The 25472-nt window shown below is 48.5% G+C and overlaps 2 protein-coding genes across 11 annotated transcripts in view; both read left to right on the top strand.

Annotated features, from left to right (window-relative positions):
• B3GALT5 (beta-1,3-galactosyltransferase 5) overlaps positions 1-20062 on the top strand; it is a 44357-nt gene extending 24295 nt beyond the window's left edge. The window contains exons 2-4 of one of the 2 annotated variants that reach the window (XM_050784584.1): positions 2916-3146; positions 16934-17093; positions 17726-20062. In XM_050784584.1, the coding sequence (XP_050640541.1) occupies positions 17726-18661 (936 nt within the window). In that variant the 5' untranslated portion in view covers positions 2916-3146; positions 16934-17093 and the 3' untranslated portion in view covers positions 18662-20062. Of the gene's footprint in view, positions 1-2621; positions 3147-16933; positions 17094-17725 lie in introns of those variants that run through there. The other variant, XM_050784585.1, reaches the window with a different exon arrangement.
• The window catches only part of PCP4 (Purkinje cell protein 4), a 485020-nt gene that overhangs the window by 216208 nt on the left and 243340 nt on the right, over positions 1-25472 (top strand). Inside the window, exon 1 of one of the 9 annotated variants that reach the window (XM_050784601.1) lies at positions 4994-5003. The exons of 7 other annotated variants lie outside the window; for them this stretch is intronic. The gene's annotated coding sequence lies outside the window, so the exon portion shown is untranslated. Of the gene's footprint in view, positions 1-4993; positions 5004-8531; positions 8542-25472 lie in introns of those variants that run through there. One more of the 9 variants, XM_050784609.1, reaches the window with a different exon arrangement.

The raw sequence follows: 25472 nt of genomic DNA, 5'->3' as shown, positions 1-25472 counted from the left end.
ACACTCCTGGCAGCAACAGCTGCCTTGCCTGCCTCTGCTTTCGCAGCTGTTTTATGTAGGTGACAGGCGGATGGGAGAACAATTGAGCTTTTCTTCTGGTTGAATTTGAGTTTCCTCTTTCATTTGTGGGTTATTGTTTGAAAAGAAGTGTACCCACATTCTCTGCTCTGTCAGCATCTTCCTTCCCAAGTTTTGAAGCATGCCACAGATTGCTAGGAGACAGCTGAAATTTTTAAAGCTTTTTATTATGTGTGCTTAAAGATGGGGTAGAGATGCTCCTTGATGAGGGAAAGGTGCTTTGGCGTTTGGCAAGAGGAGATCATGCCTGCTCCCCTGACCTTCCCGCAGCTCCTCGAGGCTGGTATGCAGGGGGAGTATGAGTTTTCCCTGCTCCTCTCTGTGGCTTATTTTGTAGAAAAATCATGCATTCTTGTGGAAGTGACTGACACTGACAGTTCTGTCAATCAAGGAAAATGACCAAGGCAAGTCTCAATCATTTCAGGAAATTTATTTGCGAAAGTTAAGGATGGGCGCCGGGAGACAGGCCTATGCCTTTCTCCTAAGATGATTTTGAGGTCTTCAGTATTTACAGGGGAAAGGGCAGGATATTAAGAAATAGGCAGTTTTCATGTGAGAGGTGGGTAAATAGTCATTCATGCCTTTGTCTGGCTCGGTGGATCTGCATTTTTACATTAGGTAATGTAGACAGCAGGGCAGAGGAAACAATCAGATATGCATTTGTTTCAGGTGGGCAAAGAGACGACTCTGAGTTCCGTCCTATGTCCCCCGCACCTGGGAAGATAAGCTATTAATTTACATTACCATGTTGAACTTTAATAGAAATGCTGTAGGGTAAAGAGATTGGGGCTCACAGGAGTTTCCTTGTGGGCAAAATATGAGGGAGGTATGCAGCTTTTCATCTTTGTTGCCATCTTATTTAGGAACCCAAATGGGAGGCAGGCTTGCGTGAGCCAGCTGCCAGCTTGACTCTTCCCTTTGGCTTAGTGAGTCTGGGGTCCCAAGATTTATTTTCCTCTCACAGTTCCATTGCAAAAAGTGCAAAGTTCACAGTGATGGGAAACATAGAGAAGGTACAGCTTCAGCGGCTTACGGAACCACTGTCTGACATTTGAAACGATGGCGTATAGTCCTAGAGGGGGTGAAGGAATGTCTTGTGTTCTTGTGATGCGCAAGGAGGGAAAGGGAGCTAGCATTTATTAAACTCCTACCGTGTGCCGTGAACGCTTTCGTTTAATTCTCACAGCGACCTTCAGATTGGGCATTGTGACCTTTTAAAAATGAGAGCTTGGGTTGGGAGAGAAAAAATGATTTGCTAAGATTATGCAGGAGTGACTGGAAGACCCCAGCCCTGGCTTCCTCAGGGTCACAGGCTTCTACCTCCCCACCATGCTGCACTGACTGTCTTGGGGGGACGAATGTGTGTTGACTGGCTCACCCCCCTATCTTCTCACTCTTCTTATACTGCCGGGAGTGGGTTGTGGTGTCAGATGATTGGCCCAAATTATGATGCAGTCATAGTCAAGAGCATGAGCCACAGGGAATAGAGGCGTCAGGCATGGCCTGGTTAGCAACGTGCTCCCTAAGTCATGGCTGGAAGACACCACGTATTTCTCTGCTGGCCCGTGTCTCCTCACCCTGCTGCTGACAACTCTATTGTGTCCAAAATCGCACTTTCCTGACCATTCCCGGAGTCGTTTTTGGTAACCACAGGCAGCGGGCATATAAAGGCACAGTTGCCCTCTTCCTACTATGCAGTTTGGTCCAGGAACAGAGACAACTTTGTCAACTGATGTTTTTGTTTTGTTTTCTCCTTTTCTGGGAATCACCTTCAGGTCTCGCCCTGCGTGTGCAAGCTTTTCTTTTCCTTTGGAGGGAAGCGGGAAATTCTCCTATCCTGATGGATTCAGCCAGAGATGGCTTCTTTTTCTTAAGTTCTTCCTTATCAGAATTTTCCCAGCAGGAGGTAGTGGTTCATGATGGATGCGTTGGTTTCCTCACATCTGGAAGACAACCAGTGGGGACTGCCCCAGCCGTGGTTTGGTGTGTGTGGAGCCTCTCTGTGGCTGCCACCACGCGGTGTCTCCCCATTTCACATCTGTGTGAGGTGGCTTGGACATATTGAGGTGCTGGAGACCAGCAGCACCTCCTGGACTAGCTCCTTCCAGAGTCTCTGCTGGCTAAGAGGCAAACTGGGGGAGTCGTGCTGGACTTGGAATGGAGACCTGTTGTCCCTGTTCCAGTTGGGACAAGCTTTGAGAAACACCCACACCCCAAGGCAGGCAGTGGTCAAAAGGGGAGAATGATTCACTGTCAGCATCCCTATTAGCCAAACTGTCCCGACCCGGGGGTCGATCACTTGGTTAGTATAATAGTTTTTTACTCTGTTAAGCAAAGGTCCCCACGTTAAAACATGTTCTCAGTGAAATCTTAGACTCGGACGCTGATCCCGCAGCCACCCTCTGCCTCCCAGCACGGGCGGGATGATCTTGGATGCATTTATTCTTGCCCCTTGCACGGTTGGAGTAAAGTGCTTATGAAAACATGTCTTTTATTGATTCTGCGTGCTTTTTAAAATTCCATTTTCAAGAGTGAGAACAGAGAACGTGTGATGTGACCAAAGGTCTCCTGCTGGTGTGGAAAGGTAGCAGGCTGCCTCTGCAGCTTTGCCCAGAAGCTGGTGCCCTGGACTACTGCTTCTCAACACTCCCGAGGAGCTCCCTTTGGCTGTAATCACCCACTGGCCTCCTCTGTATGAACAGCAGGGGTGAAACTCTTGATGTTACTTCTTCCTCCATTGAATAAGCCAGATTCTCTTTCTTCTGAGGAATAATTGAAGTCTTTTGCAGTGTATGTAAGCAAAATTACCTAACACTCTGAAATGTTTCGTACAACAGTTTCATCTGGAAAAGAGGCCATTGAAACCATGCGTTTGTGTTCAAGTAAGAAAGTATATCCAAGTCACAAAGAAGCATCATTTGGCTTTTGGAGACATGGGCAGCTTCATTTCTCATTTGTTCAATCAGAACTCTCCGCTAGGCTTCTAAGTGCCACATCCTGTCCAGAATGATGAAAGATACAGAAAATGGTGCCTGCTGACCTTCTGGAGTTACTGACTAGTGAGAAAGGTGAGTGGTATTCCAAGGTTTGTATCAGGAATTAATAAAATACAATCCCAATAATTAAAGTGATACAGTACAATATGGGGTGCTGTGAGTAGTGATATGGAAATGAGGATTAAAGGTAAGGAAGAGTTAGCTGAGCAGAGAGAGAAAGAAGAAAGCAAAACTGGGAAAGAGCAGGAGGGTCAAGAACTGAAAGGGGGTTGGGTGCAGTGGCTCATGGCTCTATTTCCAGCACTTTGGGAGATGGAGATAGGCAGATCCCTTGAACTCAGAAGTTCGAGACCAGCCTGGGTAACATAGCAAAACCTCATCTCTACAAAAAATACAAAAATTCACTAGGTGTGGTGGTGCATGCCTGTTGTCCCAGCTACTTGGGAGGCTGAAGCAGGAGGGTCACTTAACCCCGGGAGGTGGAGGTTGCAGTGAATCAAGACGGTGCTTCCGCACTCCGGCCTGGGTGACAGAGTGAGACCCTGTCTCAAAAAGCAAAGCAAAACAAAACAAAAGCTCCACACAGCTGAAAGGGAACAAGGATATCCTGATGGCTGAGAGGCAGAGGAAGTCACTTGGAACAACAGGACCTTCCCAGCCAACTGAAGGAATCTTTGGTTCTCATCTTAAGGATTGCCAAACTTGTTTGTCAAGAACAAAATCTCACACCATGTAGAGTTAAGATGACTTCATGTAGCACAATTAAATCTGAGTGCTGGAAATTGCTTCCATTGCCTCTGGTTTAGGGTGCCTCATATAAATTGAAATCCAGCAGGCCAGTTTCTAGAATGATCATACTCCCTTGTTTTAATTAGTTATTTAATTAATTAAATTTTTGGTTCTCGGGCCTCAGTCTCCCAAGTGGCTGGGATTACAGGTGTGCGCTACCATGCTCAGGTAATTTTTGTATTTTTTGTAGAGACAGGGTTTCGCCATATTGGCCAGGCTGGTCTCCTGAGCTCAAGCGATCCACTGACCTCAGCCTCCCAAGCGCTGGGATTATGGGCGTGAGTCACCACGCTCGGCCCCTTGTTTAAAATCTTCCTCTTTCTTCCCCACCCCTTTGCCTGTGGTTTGCACGCTGAATTCCTATCACTCTCAAATTCTTCATGGAGACCTTACTTAAGCAGCCTAGAGTCTGTGGCTTTACCATTAGGGCAACAAGTTTCCAGAATAACCTGGGAGAAGATGTTCTTCGGGAGACAGCACTTGTCTTTGTTTTCAAGGTGTTTTATATGCGGTTAAAGATACCATCCTCCTGTTATCTCACTAGATGTAGACAGTTAAAAAGTTTTACAAAATTTTCAGAGATTTCTAACGTGGTTGGTTGCACAGAATAATTGGCAGCCCTATTAATGATGTTCTGGTGATCTTCTTTTGCTGTGGTATTAATTTGTTTAGTTTTGGGTCAGAAGAAAGACCTCAGTGCTTTGATTCTTAGCTTATTGTGTAATCAAAAGCTTACTTTTAGAAAAAGTCCATTGTAGATTGGCCTTCCTGAATCTGTAGACACCATATTTGACACAGTGGACAAAATTGTTCAAATAAAATCATTCACTGTTATTTGGGTTATTAATCAGAAAAGAATGCATCAGAGATTTAAAAGAATCGGGTTATAAAAATATTGACTGTGCTTTTGGCTGCTTAGAGATTGGGAGCTCTTAGTAGGGGTACTTAAGTTAAAAAAAATAAAAAGAGAAAGAGCTTCAGCAGAGGGTAGATTGTAGAGTGAGGGGAGGGGACAGAGCCTGAATGGGGGCCAGACCTCCTAGCATGTGTACCTTCTCTTTCTCACTGTCTTGAGTCCTAGTCCCAAGACCGGGTGAGGTCATCTTCTCCATGTTTAGGAGAGAATAAGAGTCTAGGGGGTTAAGTGATGCTTCCTAGCATGAAGCACAGTGGATAGGTTGGAAGAGAGCAGCACTTCCCTCTGGTAGTGTGTTCTGGGGGACAAGTTTGGCTCTCCATGCAGTTGAGGGAAATCTGAGTAGACCCCCATGGCCACTCCCCATGACCAGTGCCATACTGTACGCAGCAGGTGCTCAATAAATGCTGAGAGACGATCTTTGCTGTGGACTGAATTGTGTCTCCTTACAATTCCTATGTTGAAGGCCTAACCCCCAAAGGGATGGTGATTGGAGATGAGGACATTGGGAGCTGAGTAGGTTCAGCGAGGTCCTGAGGGTAGAGCGCTCATGATGGGATGAGCGTCCTTGTAGGAAGGGGCACCAGGGCTGTCTCTTTGCCGTTGTGGGGACACAACAGGAAGCCGACCATCTGCAAGCCAGGAGGAGGCCCTCGCCAGAACCCGGCTGTGCTGGCACCCTGATCTTAGACTCTAGTCTCCAGTACCGTGAGAAAAGACATTTCTGATATTTAAGCCACCCAGTGTGTGGTATTTTGTGGTGGCTGCCCGAGGTGACTAAGACAATCCTTAAAATGCCTTCCAGCTCTAAATTCATCAGTCCTGAGACCAGTGATCATGTGTCCAAATCCCTATCGCTTTTCTCCCCAGTCACTTAATTTGATTGGAGGCTTCTGTGTTGTATTGATGAATGGGACAGAGAGGCCCTGTTGGACTCGAGACTCATGGGCCCATAAAGCCCTGAGAAGAACCATGGGCCACGTGATGTCCTCGGCCAGAGTCCGGACTGCTCATTTGCTCCTCTCGGCCACTCTGAGCCACTCTGCCTGTCTCCAGCCTCCTTTCCCAGCTTTCCCTCTGCACACCATGCTGTTTCTGGAACCCACGGGGCCCCTCCGGATTCCCTGCCTCTGCTGGCCAGCCTCCCTGGAGCAGGTCTCCCTGAATATCCACAGGCAGGACCTCTGTTCTTTCCCCTGCCCCGTTAAAGAAAAGCCAGAGCGGGACAGGAGGTAGAAGGTGAAGACAGTTTCTATTCAGGAACTATTGCAGTAGGGGAAAGAGACCTCAGTATAGAGCTGGGCTTAATTCTGAATACAGCATGGACAAGTGGGGAGGTGCAGCCCAGAAGCAGGGTGGAAGGCTCAGTGGGTGGAAAGTTACTTAGAAGAGACCCCAGGGGCGAGGGGGATCCTGGCTAAACCCACCTTGTTGGAGGCAGACCAGGGTGACCAGACATCAAGGGTGGGGGACGAGGAACCGATCAGATAGCGATGGTGGGAATCTGGAGGCTGAGGCCAGGGTGACCAGACACTGAGGGTGGGGGACAAGGAACTGATCAGATAGCGATGGTGGGGGATCCTGGCCAAACGAACTTTGCAGGATTCTTGCTAACACCGGGCAGTGCAGAGACAGACATAGAAATGTAAAGGTGGAGGCCTAGTTGGGATGAGGATCCAGAGGCACCCAACTGGGGTCTCTGCCAGACCTCACGCATCACCCTACTGTGTCAGATCCCAGTTACTGCTTGGCTCATCCTGTGAGCCCTGAACCCTGCAAAGATTTGTCGTCTTTGGTGTGGAACCCCCAGCACCTAGACCCTTGCCTGCCCCAGGGGAGGTGGTCAGAAGAGGCTTCCCGAGGCAGTGGAAGGGCCTGGGATGAAGGGGCGGGGCTCTGCTCCTCCACTGAGAGACGAAATAAAATAAATACAGGTGATTTCTCTTGGTAGCCAAGTCACAAGTTCTACTCCTGTGGGTCAGGGCCCCCTCCTCAAAAATTCCTGTGTTAAAGTCCTAACCTGCACGACCTCAGAATGTGACCTTATTTGTGGGTGACAGCTGCAGGTGACACGAGGGCCCTTCCAACAGGGCGTGTTCCTGCCTTCGCCGGTCAGCTGCAAAAGGCGGGCACAGGCTGCTCCTGAGGCTGTGTGGCCAGGGCAGTACCTCACGGAACTTCCTGTGGCCACAGCAGCAGCAGCAGCATCTGCGAGCTCGAAAGGGGACGATGAGTGAGACTTTTGTCCACCGTTCTTGGTTGGGCCGCCACAAGCAGATGGGAAAGACTGAGAAAGAAACCATTCCTCCCCGGGTGGGGACGCTTGAAATTCCCTTTCAACCAAGGGGAGGCCACAGGCACCCTGTTCATACCTGAGTGCAGATGTCAGCGGCGCCTGGCTTGTTGGTGACCCGCAAGGGTCCCAGCTGAGCCGGGGCGCTCTCCGGTGGCTCTGGTGGGGCAGCCACAGGATCCCGGAGAGATGGTTCAAACATCATTTAGATGGAGCTGCCACTGAAATAGACTTGACAGTTTATTTTGCTTAGTAGAAAAAAAATTAAAAATTGTCAGCTACGATCACCATTTTTTAATAAGATTTAAAAGTGTATTTTACAAAAAAAAAAAAGTAAAAATGAGCAGCTCACCATGTCCCGCTTCTTCCACCCCAGCGCCAATGCCCTCCCTCAGCTGTGGTCCAGCCAGAAGACAAGGTCAGATAAAACAACCGCAAAGAAAAAAGAAAAACCTTCTAGAGTGGCTGGGAATGAGGCCACCTTGACGTCTTCCCCTGAATCGGTGCCATCGTGGTTTTGAAGTGTGACGGTCACTCAGCGCAGGGGTCCCCGCTATGTGAGCCTGTCCACCACTGTTCACGCTTGGTGGAAGAAGACCTGAGCACCCCAAAACATGACATCCTTATTTTCAGGAACCTCTAACTGAAATTGAGCTCTTCCTTTCTTTATGAGTATAGGCACTGTCTTAGTTCTGTGCTGCTGTGGTAACAAAGTGCCTCAAACTGGGTGGCTTAAAACACAGACATTTGCTGTCTCAGGGGTCTGGAGGCTGGAAATCCGAGACCAAAGTGTCGCTGAGGTTGGTTCTTCTGAGGCTGTCGGGGAGAATGTACTCCAGGCCCTCTCGCGGGCTCTGGGGGTGGCTGGCTGCCTTTGGCGTTCCTTGGCTGGGAGACGATGCCTCCAGCCCTGCCTTCCTCTTCACGCTGTGTTTTCTCTATTTGTGAGTCTGTATCCAAATTTCCCTTAAGGAATACCTGTCATACGGGTTAGGGATCCCCCTAATGACTTCACTGAAACTTAGCGTAGAGCCTGTCTCCAAATAAGGTCACATTCTGAGGTATTGGTGGCGAGGACTTTAACACGGGAGTTTTTTGGGAGGGGGCCCTCATCTACATTAGTGGAACTTGTGACTTTGTCACCAAAAGAAATCACTTATTTTCACATCACACTGTAGCAGCAGTGGACATCTCCAAATATGGGTGAAGCTAGTCCTGCCTGCAAAGTTAAGGTAGATTTTATCAGATCTAGAGCTGGAAATCATTATTAAATGCAGCAGTGAAGAAGTGTGTATATTATTCTGGCTCAGTTTTAAAAATATTTTGATTCATTTATTTCAATGTACTCGATTTCCCCTGTAACTCTGTATGTTCTGTATTGTGCGGGTAAAAACGTTATTCAGACGAGTTCACAGGCTTCCCCCGACTGTGTTGAAAGGACCTGTGATGTAAGGACGTTTGTGGGGGGGCTTGTGGCTCCTTAACTGGCTCTGGAGCGAGCCTACTTCCATAGTGAACCCTGTGAGGCCCAATTCTGTTCCTCCCCCTGGAGCTCCAAGAGAAGGTCATTGTCCTTGTAGCAGCTGGTGGCCCCCAGGCTGGGCACTCCTTGCAGGTGCCAGCGGGCTCTCAGTAGGTGTGACCTGGGATGTGAGTGATGAGCCAGGAGTGAGGCGCTCAGCACTTCTGGACCACACTTCCCACTCTCCCTGGGGTTCAGGTCAGGCCATGGAAAGTGTACACCCTGCTTGTCTTATAACTGGACGGGTGGTGGGCAGAACGCCTCTGGCAGGGTAGACCTTGAAGGCAAAACTGAGTTGAGGTTTGTTAGAAGTTAGGACGGAAATAGTTACTGCTGGGCATGCAGTGCTTCCCAAGCGTCCTGTGAGGCGGCAGTGTCATCACCAGTTTGACACAAGGACACAGGTGTAGAGCATGTAAGTGCCCTGGGCCGTGCTACACCACCACTGTGTTTGAGCTGAGATGTGAACCAGGGCCTTCTGATTCCTCATTCCTTCCATCCTAGCAGGCTGCCTGCAGTTAACAAAAGGGGACTCCTGTATCTGCTCTGCAGCTTCTTCAGCTGGTTTATCATGGAAAACAGAGTAGATCCTGATGTGGCAATTAATGAAATATTATAAGAATTATCATAGCAGATCTCACAATTTGATCAAGGATCCTGCCTTCCATATCTGGCCAACTGATGTGCAAAAGCAGCTGCAAGAACTTCAGAGCTGACAAAAAAAGCAAACTCCAGACTTTATTTCCTGGGATCTGTTTTGTGAGACACTGGCCCATGAAATGCTCTCCCCAAAATAGTCGGATCTGTGGTCAAAGAAATTTGGGCAATTCTACAGAAGATGTGTCTTTTTCAGAGACTTATTTTTCATTAAAATTATTTAAAAATATTAACATGGTACAATGTGCATATAGTGAGGTGCACAGATCTTAGCTGCATGGCTCAATGAGTTTTTATGTATACTTCCACCCATGTAACCACCACCCAGATCTAGAATAGAATGTATTCATCTCTCCTGAGGTTCCTCTGTTCCCTTGCAGCCAATGATTCTCCACCAGAGGTAACCATTCTGCTGACTTCCTTCATCATTGATCAATTTTGCCTGGTTTTGAACTTCGTATAAATGGAATCATTTCATGTCTGTCTTTTCACTCAATGTAATGTCTGTCAGATTAATAACGTCACGTGTCAATAGTTTGTAGTTTTTCTGGCTGTATAGCATTTCATTCATCCATTCTGCTGTTGAGGGAAATTTCTTGACTAGAGTTGTGTTATCGATGTATTGCCTCTTGGCTCCAAATTCACCCTTTTTGCCTGGTCTCTGGAAATGGGTCTGGGCCCTCTAAATAGTTTCCTTCTGCAATCTGGCTCTTGAAGTTTATCAGTGGAGGGACCCGGAGGGGCATTGCAGGGGAACAAGTTTTTCCTTCCCAGTTCAGAGACACTGGCTAGCAGCCCCTGTGGTGTTACAGGAATACTTGGCAAGACAGCAGTTTCTCCGCGTACACCCACTAGGTGTTTTGTAGCAGAGTGCATCTGGTGAACTGCTTTCCTGGCAACCTAGAGGGCAGATTTCTGGCAAGTTCCAGAAGGTGGATTCCAAGCATGTTTCTCGAATGTGGATCTGCAATAATGTCTCTGCCATTCAGTGGGCATAGCTGTGCCCTTTCAGTGGGGTCTAGATCTCAGCCCTGATTGGGGGCATTTTCTCAGTTGCTCAATCTCAGCCCTAGGGGCAGTGGCCATTCCTTATATATGGTTGTTTGTATATTCTTTGGAGCTATCTTGATTTTATTACTGTTAGTCTCTCATTACTCCATTTCCTTATTATAGTAAATGATTCTTTGTATTTGACTTTACCTGGTCAAAGTACTATGTGGTTTTTCTTTCCTGTTTGGATCTAGATCGATACAATAATTTTTGGCAATTATGAGCAATGCTGCTATGAACATTCTTGACCATGTCTTGGTGGACATAAGCAATAATTGCTGCTGGGTCTGTGTGCAGGAGTGATTTGCGAGATCATAGCACATATGTTTTGCCGCAGCAGAAACTGCCAAGGTATATACAGCTTTCCAAAGTGTGTTAATTTACATGCGTGCTAGCAAGGTAGGAGAAATACAGTTGCTTCCCAAGTAGCTGGGATTACAGGTGTGTGCCACCCTCCAGGTTAATTTTTTGTAGAGACAGGGTTTTGCCATGTTGGTCAGGCTAGTCTTGAACTGCTGGCCTCAAGTGATCTGCCTGCCTTGGCCTCCCAAAGTGCTGGGATTACGGGCGTGAGCCACTGTGCTTGGCTTCATGATAAAACTTCAACGGATGAGGAGCTGCTTCTTATGATGAGCAAAGTAGGTGGTTTCTTCACATGGAATCTATTCCTGGTGAAGATGCTGTGAACATTGTTGAAATGACAAGAAAGGATTTACAGTATTACGTAGAGTGAGTTGATGAAGCAGTAGCAGGATTTGAGAGGATCGATTCCAATTTCAAAAGAAGTTCTACCGTGGGTAAGATGCTATCAAATGGCATCGCATGCTACACAGAAATCTTTCATGAAAGGAAGAGTCCATTGATGTGGCAAACTTCATTGTTGTCTTATTTTGAGAAATTATCACGACCACTCCAGCCTTCAACAACCATGACCCTGATCAGTCAGGAGCCATCCACATTGAGGTGAGGCCCTCCACTAACACAAAGATTATGATTCTCTAAAGGATCAGAGGAACATTAGCATTTTTTTTTAGCAATAAAGTATTTTAAATTAAGGTATGTATGCTATTTTTAAGGCATAATGCTATTACACATTTCATAGACTCCAGTATATTGTGAACATAACTTTTTTTTTATTATTATACTTTAAGTTCTGGAGTATATGTGCACAACGTGCAGGTTTGTTACATATGTATACATGTGCCATGTTGGTGTGCTGCACTCATCAACTCGTCAGCACCCATCAACTCGTCATTTACATCAGGTATAACTCCCAGTGCCATCCCTTCCCTCTCCCCCTCCCCACAATAGGCCCTGGTGTGTGATGTTCCCCTTCCTGTGTCCAAGTGATCTCATTGTTCAATTCCCACCTATGAGTGAGAACATGCGGTGTTTGGTTTTCTGTTCTTGTGATAGTTTGCTGAGAATGATGGTTTCCAGTTGCATCCATGTCCCTACAAAAGACATGAGCTCATCCTTTTTTATGGCTGCATAGTATTCCGTGGTGTATATGTGCCACATTTTCTTAATCCAGTCTGTCATTGATGGACATTTGTCACTGGTTCCAAGTCTTTGCTATTGTGAATAGTGCTGCAATAAACATACGTGTGCATGTGTCTTTATAGCAGCATGATTTATCATCCTTTGGGTATATACCCAGTAATGGGATGGCTGGGTCAAATGGTATTTCTAGGTGAACATAACTTTTATGTGCACTGGGAGATAAAAGTATTTGCTCTATTATGATATTTGCTTTATTGCAGTAGTTTGGAATGGAAACTACAATATCTCTTGGGTACGCCTGTGTACAGAAAGAAATTTATTATGAGGAAATGCTCATGCAAGGATGGAGGCTGGAAAGTACCAAGATCTGCAGTCAGCAAGTTGGAGACCCAGGAGAGTCGATGGTGTAGCCCCAGCCTGTGTTTCAAGGCCTGAGAACCAGGAGAGCCAGTAGTCTAAGTTCTAGTTCAATAGCTGGCAAGCTCCGGACCCAGAAAGAGCTGATGTTTCAGTTCAAGTCTGAAGGCAGGAAAAGACTGAAGGCCGAGCTCCAGGCAGTCAGGCAGGGGAACTTTCCATTTACTCACGAGAGGGTCAGCATTTTGTTCTGTTCAGGCTGTCAACTGAGTGACCCAGAAAAGCTGGCACATAACATTCACCATCACGTTGCAAGAGCTGCAAACCCCTCTCTGCTTCTAACGCTGACGCTCAGCCGTCCTCCAGTGGGCAGGGAGCTGGATGCTGGGAGGACTGTGTGGGCCTGGGCAGTTTCTGAGAATCTCCCTCCGCCCTGTGACTTCTTAATTACTTAGAGGGTCACCCTGGTTGCTCACTTCAGCTCACTTGGGAGATTCTCTCTGCTTGAGGCTGGGGTAGGCCGAGGTCTTATGGGGTCTGAAGCTTATACAATTGGGGTGGGGGGCATTCCTCTTTAAGAAAAAGAAAACAGTGGGGGTAAGTCATCCTGCAGCTTAGCTCCACTACTCTCATGGAAAATTTGCCTCCTAAAATGTCTTTCCTCTGAGAAAGCCCAGGCCTCCAAAGGCCCAGCCAGGCTGGTGTCAGTCTGGGGTCAGCTGCTGGGAGGCTGCAGGCCATGTATGACGCGGGAGTTCACCCTATCCCAGTTTCTGATGGAGAAGCATCGTTCTTGTCCACCCCTGTCGTGCTCTTTTCCCAGGGGAAGGGATATTTTCAGTCTATACAGCGAATCCACTGACACGTTAAGGTGGGCACGGTGGTCTGGGGTCTTCTTGTTTATAACATGGTGCCTATTACTGGTCGGCTCTGTACAGGCAGTTTCCACTGGCATTGTTCACCAGGCCAGCCTAGAGTGGAATGACCACATGTTAACATATAGATTCCTGGGCGCCAGACCCGCTTTATCAGAATCTCTGTGAGACGGAGCCTTTCAGCCTGGGTTTTAAACACGCCTCCCAGGCTGACACTCACTGGATTTGAGAACCGTGGGGTTGTTCAGACAGCAGGGACATTGATGTTATTGCTTCTGCATTCTTGGTGATGCTGTTCTGTTCTCCCAAGGCCTGTGCAGTGGTGAGAGTCTCCAAGGATACAAGACCGTGATCTGGAGCGAGTGGCCTGAAAGTGGACCCTAGCACTCAGGACTGCCAACACCCTCCCTGGGTTTCCTTGGTCTGGAATTCCCATCCCTTGGTTCTACCGGTTACATCGCACCTCCCCTTCAAGGAACAGTGCAGGTGCTGTGCCCTTCGCAGGGCTCAGGATGCTCACTAGCTCCCTCTCCACCGAGGGCCGCAGCCCCTGGAGACCCCTTGAGTTGAGTGCTTTGTCCTCCCTACTCTTTCTGGCCTCATAGTGGGGCTCGGCCATTGTCCCTTCACTCCGGATCTCTCCTTTCAGATCCAGGAGGTGCATCTTGAACTTAACTTTCCAGACCCTCCCTTCAGTGTTCCAGTCCTTAGAGAGGTGGACTCCTGATTCCTTTGTCTCTGTGCCCTGTAGCCTCAGGTCAGGCTTAAGGCAAGGTCTCCTCACCTGGCCTGGGGAGAGTCCCAGGATGCTGTGCGTGCCTGCGCAGGTAGGATGCGGTTACCCAGATTTCCCCTTAGAGAGCCTTTCCCTGTCCTGACGGCTCTAGCTTTGTGTGTTACTTACTTGTTCCGCTTTAATTCAAAATGTACCCAGCAACCAGCTTAGGCACAGCTCTCTGGGGTTTCAGGAGGGGTGTAAGACATAACCTTCGTCCTTCAGGCACTATGGCCAGAAGTGGGGCGGTGACCTAGGCAGGGGGCGGGAGCCAGCAGATGGGATGTACTCAGAGGAGCCTGCAGCAGGTAGAGGCAGAGAAGGCAGGTCTACACGTTCTGAACTGTATTTCTCTCCTTCGGTTCCAAGGTTCTCTCCTGGCATCTATATTGCTCACAAGTTACAGAGCAAAGCCTGGTGTGATGGTTACTTTTAGGTATCAACTTGGCTGGATTAATAAATACCTAGAGAACTGGTAAAGCATTATTTCTGGGTGTGTTTGTGACGGTGTTTCCAGAGGAGATTGGCTATGAGTCAGTGGGCTGACTGGGGAGGATCTGCCCTCTATGTGGGCAGGCACCATCCATTGACTAGGCCCAGATAGAACAAGAAGGCAGAAGAAATGTGAATTCCTCTCTCTTTGCTAGGGCTGGGACATCCTTCTTCTCCTGCCCTTGGACATCAGAGCTGCAGGCTCTCTGGCCTTTGGACCCGAGGATTTATACCAAGCAGCTTTCTGGGTTCTCAGGCCTTTGGCCTTGGACTGATAGTTACACCATTGGCATCTCTGGTTCTGAGGCTCTTGGACTTGGACTGAGCCACACTTTTGGCATCCCTGGGTCTCCAGCTTGCATGGCCGTCACGGTATTTCCCAACCTCCATAATCATGCTAGCCAATTCTCCTAAGAAATTTCTTCTCATCTATCTGTCTGTCTATGTATCTATGTATCTATCTATGTATCTATCTATGTATGTATCTGTCTATGTATCTATCTATCTATCTATGTATCTATCTCTCTATCTCTCTATCTATCTATCTATCTATCTATCTATCTATCTATCTATCTATCTATCTATCTACCTACTTACCTACCTACCTATCCTTTGATTGATCTACTAACCTGTTGGTTCCATCTCTCTAGAGAACCCTGACTAATACACCTAGAGGGCAGAATCTGCTGGAGAAACTGCCGTTCCATTATTGACTGGCTGGTCAGGCCACACAGCCTGGGGGTCTAGATGTGTTTGGAGGTAGGGCTTCTGTAGCACAGATAGTGCCTGTTCATGGCTCTGTCCCAGGTAAGGCAGAGCTAGTTTGTGCAAAGAGCTTCTGCTTTCCAGCTGGCCTGGGGTGGCTGGGATCTGGGAGCACAGGCTGCCCTTTCCAGGCTCTGTCTGCTGGTGCTGCAGGTACCCCTGACTCCTCCAGTGGAAGCCTGGCCCCCCGGTCCTCTTTAGGCACAATACAGACTCAACCAAAGATGCAGATGCCTCATGTATGAGGATTCCGAGCTGTGACTTCTGGTGGTGGTTTCTTGGTAACTCCACTTTAGGCAGGAAAAATGTTCAGTTGCCCATGAAAACAAGCGACCCTAGGGGCTTTGGCCAGTTGGGTTTGGCACCTGCTCTGCCTCCTGGGAAGCAGTTTGGCCAATGCACTGCATGAGGTGAGCGCCCATCCCTGGAATTTAGATCCCTGTGAAGGGTCCTGAGAAAAACATCAGAGAGAATGAGAATTTAAGGTTTACTGTTAAAGCAACCCATAGAAAAAGAGCAGAATTATTCAAGCAAGGAAACAAAGTAGAAAAATATCTTCTTTCCCTTGCACTTGGTTTTTATGCTTCTCTGTAAAATGTATTGTCGGGGAGAAAGCAGGCCCCCAATCCCCTTGATCAGCTACACGTCCTAGCCATGCAAATAAATAATGACAGAAAGCAAGAAAGAGAGAAAGAAAGAAAGAAAGACAGACAGAGAGAAAGAGAGAGAAAGAGAAGGAAAGAAAGAGAAAGAAAAGTAAAGAAAGGAAGGAAAGAAGGAAGGAAAGAAAGAAAAGAAAGAAACTTTGCAGCCACCTGGAGCACCAGTTCAGACAAGTTCTGGTCTCCTCCTTGCCTTCTGCTGTGATTTCTCTGAAGTTTCTGGGGACAGGAACTGACCAGAAACTCCCCAGGGGTGCCAAGCAGAGCCGGTAGTTTGCCTCCAGGAAAGAAGTCTCTGGAGAGCGAGCTGGTTCTAGAAAGCTCCATTGTTATTTCATGTTGCTTTTGGTGAATATATTTAGAACAGAATTTTAACAGTGAAATTTTGAGGTGCTCTTTTGGCCATCAAAATCACCAGCTCTTGGCTGGGCACAGTGGCGTGCCCTTGTAATCCCAGTGCTTTGGGAGGCCGAGGCAGGGGACTGCGTGAGCCCAGGAGTTTGAGACTAGCCTGGGCAACATAGTGAGACCCCATGTCTACAAAAAATACAAAATTAGAAGAGTGTGGCGGCATGCACCTGTGATCACAGCTACTTGAGAGGCTGAGGCAGGAGGATTGCTTGAGCCCAGGAGTTCAAGGCTGTAGTGAGCTATGATTGTGCTACTGTGCTCCAGCCTGGGAGACAGAGTGACATCTGGTCTCTGAAATAAAATTTAAAAGCCCAAACCAACTCCGCTTTTCACTCTTTCATTTTCATTTCTTGCTGTCCTTTCTGTCCTCTCACCCAGGATGACATTTTTAAAGTGCCGCTATTGTGTTAAGAAATGGATTTATTCTCTGTATTAAATTCTCTCAGCATTACCTACAGACTCTGTTATGTAAATAAGGTAAGTTATCAGGATGAGAAGTGAGACTCTAATTTATGAGTTTACCGTGTCTCTTTAAAAAGCTGCTAGGTCCTATCTTAACTTTCTAGGCTTGAAGGATTCTAGGGGATTGGCATATTGTTACTGTTGTGGACGTTGTTTGCCTTGATCATACCCATGAGAAAAGTGAGGCTGCGATGGGGGCTCACATGCGTGCTCAGAGTCACATAAGTAGGTTGGAAAGTGACACTACAGACACGGCAAATTGTGAAGGCCTGCTGGTAAGGCACGATTGATTTGAATGACACTCTTTTTTTTTTTTTTTTTTTTCCGTAGTGATTCCTGACATAATCATCATTTTTGGTAAACAAACCAACCCCATAACCTGATAATTGTGAAGCATTCTACACTGACAGTTCTTTGAAACAAATTTCCTCCTGGCATTTACACTGTGGCTTTAGCTTTCAAACCGGAGGGTCCTCTTATCCAGCAAAAAGTGAGTTGTACGCTTTCTTAATGTTATAACATTACCACGGATGATCCTGAACTTGCCGAGGATAGCAGAGACGGGTGGGCAGAAGAGGAGAGAATCAGATCAGAGACTGTAAAAAGTAATGTAAAAAAAATAATAATAATAATAATTCTGGCAGAGACGGAATTTGAAGGTACTTGTGCACATCAGAACCCTGGACTTGCTTTTTTTGGGGAGCAGGAATGCTGCTTAATTAGATCAGAGAAGAATGCAAGCGTGGTTTCCAGACCCGCAGCTTGTTTTGCTGCGCTTCATCATGGAGTCAGAGAACGGCAGAGCTGGGGGAGTGAGTGAGGGACCTGGTCCCATATCCCTACAGACAGGCAATCGGTGACTCCCATAGGTTAAGGGCTGCAGAGCTGGGACCAATGCCCAGAATCTCTGAGCTTTTTATCTTACAGCATGAAGTGACAGATGCTGGCAGATGTCAGACCTCTGTGCTTTACTGTTTAACCATGCAGCACCCGACTTCTGTATTCAGCGAGGTTCTAGAGTTTCCAAAACACGGGTCTCCTCTCCCACCTCAGCCTTCTAGCATGAAACTAGACACATCCTCATGCTTTTGAGGTCTAATCATTGGATTTTGTTCCTTTCAGATGGCTTGCCCGAAGATGAGATTGATGTATATTTGCCTTCTGGTTCTGGGGGCTCTTTGTTGGTATTTTAGCATGTACAATCTGAATCCTTTCAAAGAACAGTCCTTTACTTACAAGAAAGAGGACAGGCACTTCCTTAAGCTCCCAGATACAAACTGCAGTCAGACACCCCCCTTCCTTGTCCTGCTAGTGACCTCATCCCACAAACAGTTGGCTGAGCGCATGGCCATCCGGCAGACGTGGGGGAAAGAGAGAATGGTGAAGGGAAAGCAGCTGAAGACGTTCTTCCTCCTGGGGACCACCAGCAATGCGGCAGAAACAAAAGAGGTGGACCAGGAGAGCCAGCGACACAACGACATTATCCAGAAGGATTTCCTAGACGTCTATTACAATTTGACCCTGAAGACCATGATGGGCATGGAATGGGTCCATCGCTTTTGTCCTCAGGCAGCATTTGTGATGAAAACAGACTCAGACATGTTCATCAATGTTGACTATCTGACCGAACTGCTTCTGAAGAAAAACAGAACCACCAGGTTTTTCACTGGCTTCTTGAAACTCAATGAGTTTCCCATCAGGCAACCATTCAGTAAGTGGTTTGTCAGCAAATCTGAATATCCATGGGACAGGTACCCACCATTCTGCTCTGGCACTGCCTATGCGTTTTCTGGCGACGTGGCGAGTCAGGTGTACAATGTCTCCAACAGCGTCCCATACATTAAACTGGAAGACGTGTTTGTGGGGCTCTGCCTCGAAAGGCTGAACATCAGATTGGAGGAGCTCCACTCCCAGCAGACCTTTTTCCCAGAGGGCTTACGCTTCTCTGTGTGCCGCTTCAGGAGGATCGTGGCCTGCCACTTCGTCAAGCCCCAGGCTCTCCTGGACTACTGGCAGGCTCTAGAGAATTCCCAGGAGAAAGATTGTCCGCCTGTCTGAGAGGAGCCCAGAGGCACATCCAGACAAGTTTCAGATAACCTGTGTGGATAGTGTTTACAAGATTTTGGAAGAGGGGGTGGGACAGAGGATGCCGTTCTTTAGTGCTGAAATCCACGCCAGAATGTCGGTGTCCATGAAGCCACTGATTAGTTCCCACCTAGTGATCCAGGCAATAATAGGCACCCTGTCTCTTGGGCACGCACAGTCTCTATACTAAGTGTTTGACGTACACCTGGATTTTCGCATTTCAGGGGTTAGTATCCTATGACACGATGGGTGTTACCATCCCAATTTTACAGGTAAGGAAGCAGCAGCTGCGAGAGGTACAGGAACTTGTCCCAAGGCTCACAGCCAGTAGACATAGGAGCAGGAATGAAAATCGAGCACTTTCAGAATCTGGTGGGCAGCCCCTGACTTGAATCACTCCCGTGTGCTGCCTCCCTTAGGAGGGGACAGTGATGATGAGGTCTCCGAGCCGGCATCCTTCCGTCCCTATCCAGAGTCCCCTCCACCTCAGCTCCCAATCCGTGTGCTTTTTAGAGCTAAGCCTGGGATGACCAAATTCACCGCAGCTCCTTCATTCACGGGACTGGACGTAGCTGGGACCGAGTCCATGTTACTGGCTCGGTACTCAACACAACCCAAGTTTCATCCCAGGAAATGTCCTCGCAGTGGATGCACTTCACATGCTGAGGAACGCCCAGCTCTGGACAGAGTTCTTATAAATGTATAAATTAGGCTCAGAAACCACTGCAGTCTGACCTGCTGTACAGGCTGCCCACACTGCTGACCTCGCTGGTGAGCAGCATGTCACTTCTGAGCCATCTGCTGCTCTCTCGTTTCTTCACCCCAACTGTCCCTTGTTTTCGATCAATGGGGACCAGCCACTGCCCCAGGAGCACTTTAGGGCTCTCAGTTCAAACCAAAGGACAGTTGAACTCGGATATGTTTCATGCGGGATTCTGGGAGCTTTCTGGGAATTCAGCTGGAGTCCAGTCAAGATGCTCTCAAGGACCTTTCGGACACAGAGCCCCAAAGTGGACCCTGGTGAGGCAGGGGTGGTCCTGCCTCCACTTCCCAAGCCTGAGCCAAGCTCATCTTCACTGAATTTCTCATTTGGCCGAGTAACAACTGAACTTCGTGGTTTGGTGTTTAGCCTTCAGTTTATTCCGCTACCTCCCACCCAGAGGTTTGTGCGAGCCTGTTTTGCAGGGTTGTGTGAAACCAGGGCACTTCTTTGTAAGAGGTTTTGCCCATTCAGCCACGGTCATGTGACATGCAAAGTAATCTTGCTCCTAATTATAGAAATGATTTTTTTTTTTTTACTTTACCACACTTTACTTTGTACTCAGAGAAGAGGCCTCACATGGCTGTGTCACATATAAATGTTGGACTCAACTCCTACTTGAACTCAGGAAAAGTTACTTGCTGCAAAATGGTTTTGACCATGTTCAGTTGCAAAAGTCCGTCTGATATCCTATTTTGCATACCATTTCTTGTGTCTGGATTATGCTGCTGCTTTGTAGACGTGTTTCCTCATCCTGGCCGCTCTGAACGCACTGGGTCATGTTCAGAAAAGCCTCCTTCTCAGGTGGAAAAAATCAGGGACTGAGCTTGTCTTTTGAAGCCCAAATTTAAGAGCCACGCCCCTCAGTTCCATAGGATGGGCTGCCTCTCATTGTGAAGATGACTGTGCTTTGAGGGAGAAGTCGTCTGCCGAAGAAGACCAGGCAGTAGGCCTGGGTCTGTGTTTCATGGTCTGTCTTGTCAGGTGTGTGTCTGTGTGGCCACTGGTCTCAGTCGGCGAGGCCCGTCCAGCTGCTGCCTCTGTGTGACTGGCTTTGGGTCTGGTCTTCATAGCGTCGGCTCACAGCTCCAGGGACAAATGAGGACAGGTGTGGGCTCTGTCTACTGCTTCTGTGTGTGCTTAAAGGATTTTCTCTGAGACCCATTGTTTTCCCCATTGTTTCCCCTCCCCTCCTGTCCCCTCCCCTCTTCTTTTCTTTTCTTTTTTTCTGACAGGGTCTCACCCTGTCACCCAGGCTGGAGTGTAGTGGCCTGATCTCGCTGCAGCCTTGAACTCAACGAGCCTCAAACAAGCCTCCTGCCTCAGCCAGTGTGTAGTTGGGATTACAGGTGTGTATTTCTTTACACAATGACTAATTCTTTTTCTTGAGGAAGACATTATTACATGAATCTAGAACTTGAAGGAACCTTAGAGCTCATTCAGTCCTGCCTCCTCTTTTATGTGAGATGCAATCGAGGCCCAGAGAGACCTAACAACTTGCCAGGACCTTCCCAGCTAGTTTGTTGCAGAAGGCGGGTTCCAGCTCAGCATGGATTTCATGGTGCTGTCTGTCTGCATGTGAGAGTGAGGAACGACGTGAAAGCGTGAATGAGGAGGCCAAGCGGTGCTTCCCCAGGAACACCCAGTGCTAGCTCCAGAATGGGACTGGAGAGGCCCAGGTTGGCCGGGCCGGGGCTTCACCGCAGGCACCCAGAGAGGAGGGATTCTGATGGGCAGATGCTGAGCTAGGGGCTGCATAGGTATTGCCTCATCTACATGCTGTCAATGAGTTTTCCGAGGGCAGGGACCCCCAGTTGCTCAGGTTTACAGATTAGGAAACTGAGGCAGAGAGAGAGGGCAAAAAACTCATTCGAGGTTACATAGGTGAAAAGTGGTAGAAACGGGGTGACCCTAAGCTGCCCTGTGGCCTCCCCAGCCACCTGCTGATGAACTGCAGGAGTTCATTGCATTGGCTGCTCCCACTGCCTCTCTGGGGCGCCTCCTCAGACTCCCCCAACCACACACACCTATCCCCCAGCCCCCAGACCCCTGTACTCTGCCTTCTCCTGTGACTGTGGCAGGAGCCGCTTGGCCCCCGTGGCACCAGAACCCCTGCTATTGGACTGACTCCAGCTCTTCTTCCACAACTCCTGATGCAGCTCACTCTCGTCCTGCCACCTGCTGTCCCCTCTGCTGGATCATCCCGTAAGCGCACAGACACACTGCCATTTCCCACCCAACCAGAAACAACCATCACCTTCCCCAACCCCTTCCCTGACCCTCTTCCCCTCCCACTGCCCCATCCTGTTGCGTTTCTGGTGGAACCCCGCACGAGAGTTTTACTTGTCTGTTGCCTCATCCTAATCCTTCTCTTCTTTCCCAAATGCCGTCTCATCAGACTTTTGCACCCTCACTCCACCCAGATGGCCCTTCGCAGGCACCCACGACCTGCTGTGGCTGGGTCCTGTGGGCAGTTCTCGTTCTCATCCTGCTTGACATGGCGAGTCCTCATCACCAGCTTCTAGGACGCCGGGTGCTCTTGGTCTCCCTTCTCCTTGCTGCCCGCCTTTTCCATCTCCTCTGCTTGCTCCTTCTCTTTGCTCTGACCGTGCCGTGCTGGAGGTTCCTGGGCTCTGCCTGGGGCCCCCTTTCTTCCCTGCTTATACCCAGTCCTCTGAGGGGCCCACCCTGTCTCATGGCTTTAAATATGTTGATGATGTTTCCATTTATCTCCCATGTAGAACTCTTTCTTGCTCTTCAATCCACTGCCTACCTGATTTCCCATAGTGAACAAATCCAACACTGACCTTCTGATTAACTGCCCCACATCCACCCCATCTGCAGCCGTTCCCGTCTCAGGTAACGGCCACTCCATCTTCCTGCAGCTCAAGTGGGAAGCCCTGGAGCCATTCTGACTCCTCTCCCATCTGGTGCATCAGGAAAGACTGTGGGAACTACCTTCAAATTATCTCCAGGAGCCAGCTGCCTCCCGCCCCTCCACTGTGACCACCCTTGTCCAAGTTGCATCGCCTCTCACCTGCATTCGTGCAGCCACCTCCAGACCCTCCCCAGGCTTCCATCGCTGCATCCTTTAGTCTCTTCCCAGCAGCATCCAGAGTGATCCTTTCAAAATCTCACTTCTCTGCTCAAAACTGTGGTTTCCCATCGCCAGGGATATTAAGGATAAAAGCCACATGCTTCATACCATTGTCTGCCTGTGATTCCCTAATCGCATCCCTTTGCTCGCTCACTCTGGCCTGTTGTTTCTGAACAGCAGTCTGTTCCAGCCACAGTGGCCCCCTTACCCTTATCTGCCCATGCCCGTCGGCCTTGGCGCTGGCTGTCCTTTCTGCCGGAAGTGCCCTTTCCGCAGGTGCTCTCATGCCTTGCTCCTTTGCCTGGTTGACATCTGGTCAATGTCACCTTCTCAGTGAGGCCTACGCTGACCTCCCTGTAGGAAAATGCAACTCACCTCACTCCCATGCCCCATACCTTATATTGTTTTCCTTGCACTTACCAATTTCTAACAAAGCGTATAATATCTATTTATTATAACATATCTATATTTTATGGTTTATGTTTCAACCGACTTGAATGTAACCTTTGTGTGGGCCGCCGGTCTTTCTGTGTTTTCTTCACTGACGCACCTTGGATGCTTAGCATGGTCCCAGCACATAGTAGATGCTCAATAAACATTTGTTGCGTGGAACTGAATGTATCGGTATGGTAGGTGGTTTTTAGAAGGGAATGAGTGAACCAGGACTGAAAAAAAATCAAATATTTTTCAAAGCCAGCCAACACTGTGGTTTCACGTGAGTCAGTAAGTAGGAAATGGGTGCGACTCTGTGACCTGAAAACCAAGAAGTGCTCCACAGCCATGCTCTTCACCCCTTTTCTTCCAAAATGGAATACTTCACACAGTGCGGGGTGGACAGAATCACACGGCACAGTCTGTGTGCCTGTCCTCCAGCCTGATACCTGGCTGGTCCTGTCTCATCTACACTCTCATGCAAACTCTTATTTTTTGTTTTGTTTTGTTTGTTTTTGAGACAGAGTCTCACTCGGTCACCCAGGCTGGAGTGCAGCGGTGCAATCTTGGCTCACTGCGACCTCTGCCTCCCGGGTTCTTGTGCCTCAGCCTCCTGAGTAGCTAGGATTACAGGCATGTGCCACCAACCCAGCTAATTTTTGTATTGTTAGTAGAGACGGGGTTTCACCATGTTGGCCAGGCTGGTCTTGAACTCCTGACCTCGGGTGATCTACCTGCCTCAGCCTCCCAGAGTGCTGGGATTATAGGTGTGTGCCACCACACCCACCCCTGTTTCAAGAATTTGTGCTACAGCTCAGCATTTAGCGGCAGTGGGAAGGCCAGACCTCCTGACTCTTCAGCCTGGTAGCATCCTCCATGCCTTAAAAAAAAAAACCAAAACTCTAAATGTAGTTAATTTGTGCTCCTCTTCAAACACACCATTGTAACCACATAATACACTGTGTGAAAAGAGAGGAAAGAAAAATCCAAGTCAACAGTAACTTGCCAGGCCTTCTGTCCTTGAGCCCCATCTCTCGCATCCACTATGCTAACCTCGGCCAGGCCCCTGTCTGGATTCAGCCTGACTTGAGCCGCCGCCTCCTAACTAGTCCCACGGGCCTGGCCCTGCCACTTTCCAGTCTGTCCTTCACTTGACATTTAGAGTAATTTTTAAAAACAGCAAATCTGATTAGGAAACTCAGAGGCCCAGGGAAGCCAGTGACTTGCCCTCTGGCACCCTGTCCTGAGGGTAGAGCTTCCTGGCATAGGGTCAGTGAGCCCCGAGGCTACCTCCCTGCAGGCTGCAGGAGGATGAGCATGGTCAAGAGCAGCAATTCTCGTTGCTTCAACTGTCGTTGCCTATTTAATGAGCTTCGCAGTGCCCTCAATTTGCTAAGTTAACTTTGGCCATGCCAGTGAGAGGTCTGACTGGTGATTTCCAGCTCCCGCTGGGCACCGGGTGCTGCACCGGTTATCCCGAAAGACTGGCACGGAGGGCCCAGATGGCCTTGGAAAGCGAAATTAATTAATTTTCATGCGAGTTTTTGATCCTCTTGAGTGTGGTTATTTTTGTGCAAAAAATTATCCTGATGTTTACTTTGGTTTCAAAAGCAATTTATTAAAATTCCTTCCTAAGCTTTAAATTTCAGCTAACAAATATGAGAAGGGCCCCTGGGAATGGTAAGAATCAGGAAGCATTGTGTGTGTGTGCACACCCCAAGGCTGTGCAGCTACAATAGCTGGAAGTGCAGAATGTGGATTCTGTCCGCTGTCTTTACAGCTAGCCCTCTGCACCTGTAGAAACCGTACTGACATACAGCCTTGCAGAACCTCCAGCTTCCATGGTGGCAGGAGCCATGGAAAATAGAGACCCACCGGGTAAGGAGGTAACTGGGACACCAGGTTACTGCCTACCTGGCGAGGAAGCTGGGGAAAAGGGCCCATGGGAGGATACTAATGGGGGAAGAGGAGACCTCACTTCCAGTGCTGGGCGACCCACTTAGGGAGGCCCCATTCCACTTACATCTCCACTGAAGCCTCCGCCTCCGGGTTCGAGCCCTGGCTCTGCAATTTGCTAGCTGTGGACCCCAGGTGGTCGTTCTCTCTGCACCTCAGTCTCCGCACCTCTGTAAAATGGGATGATAATAGTGTTCACCTCGGAAGGTTGTCAGAGGTGTGGAAGTTAAGATAATTCACACTGAGTTCTTGGCATGGCTGTGCGTAGCACTGGGTGCAAGCTGAAATGTGTGGGCTGCCATCGCGATGTTGTGTCTCATGGCCTGCCGTGGTTGCTTAGCAGCAACGGGTTTGCTTGGTTATTTCCTGATTTGGGGGAAATAGATCCAGAGACCAAGGTTCCATGTTATCCCCAGCACCGGGCTGACCCCAGGCACCAGAGAAGCCTCCACGGCCCCAGGCTGCAGAGGACCCAGGTTACAACTTGCTCAAGTAGACCCAGGGTCTAGGCTTATCCTAGTAAACTTTGGTACCAAGCC

Source organism: Macaca thibetana, chromosome 3 (assembly GCF_024542745.1).
Source record: "Macaca thibetana thibetana isolate TM-01 chromosome 3, ASM2454274v1, whole genome shotgun sequence".
NCBI classification, from domain to species: Eukaryota; Metazoa; Chordata; class Mammalia; order Primates; family Cercopithecidae; genus Macaca; species Macaca thibetana.
Note: the sequence above shows the minus strand (reverse complement) of the source record. Positions and strands in the feature narration are given on the sequence as shown.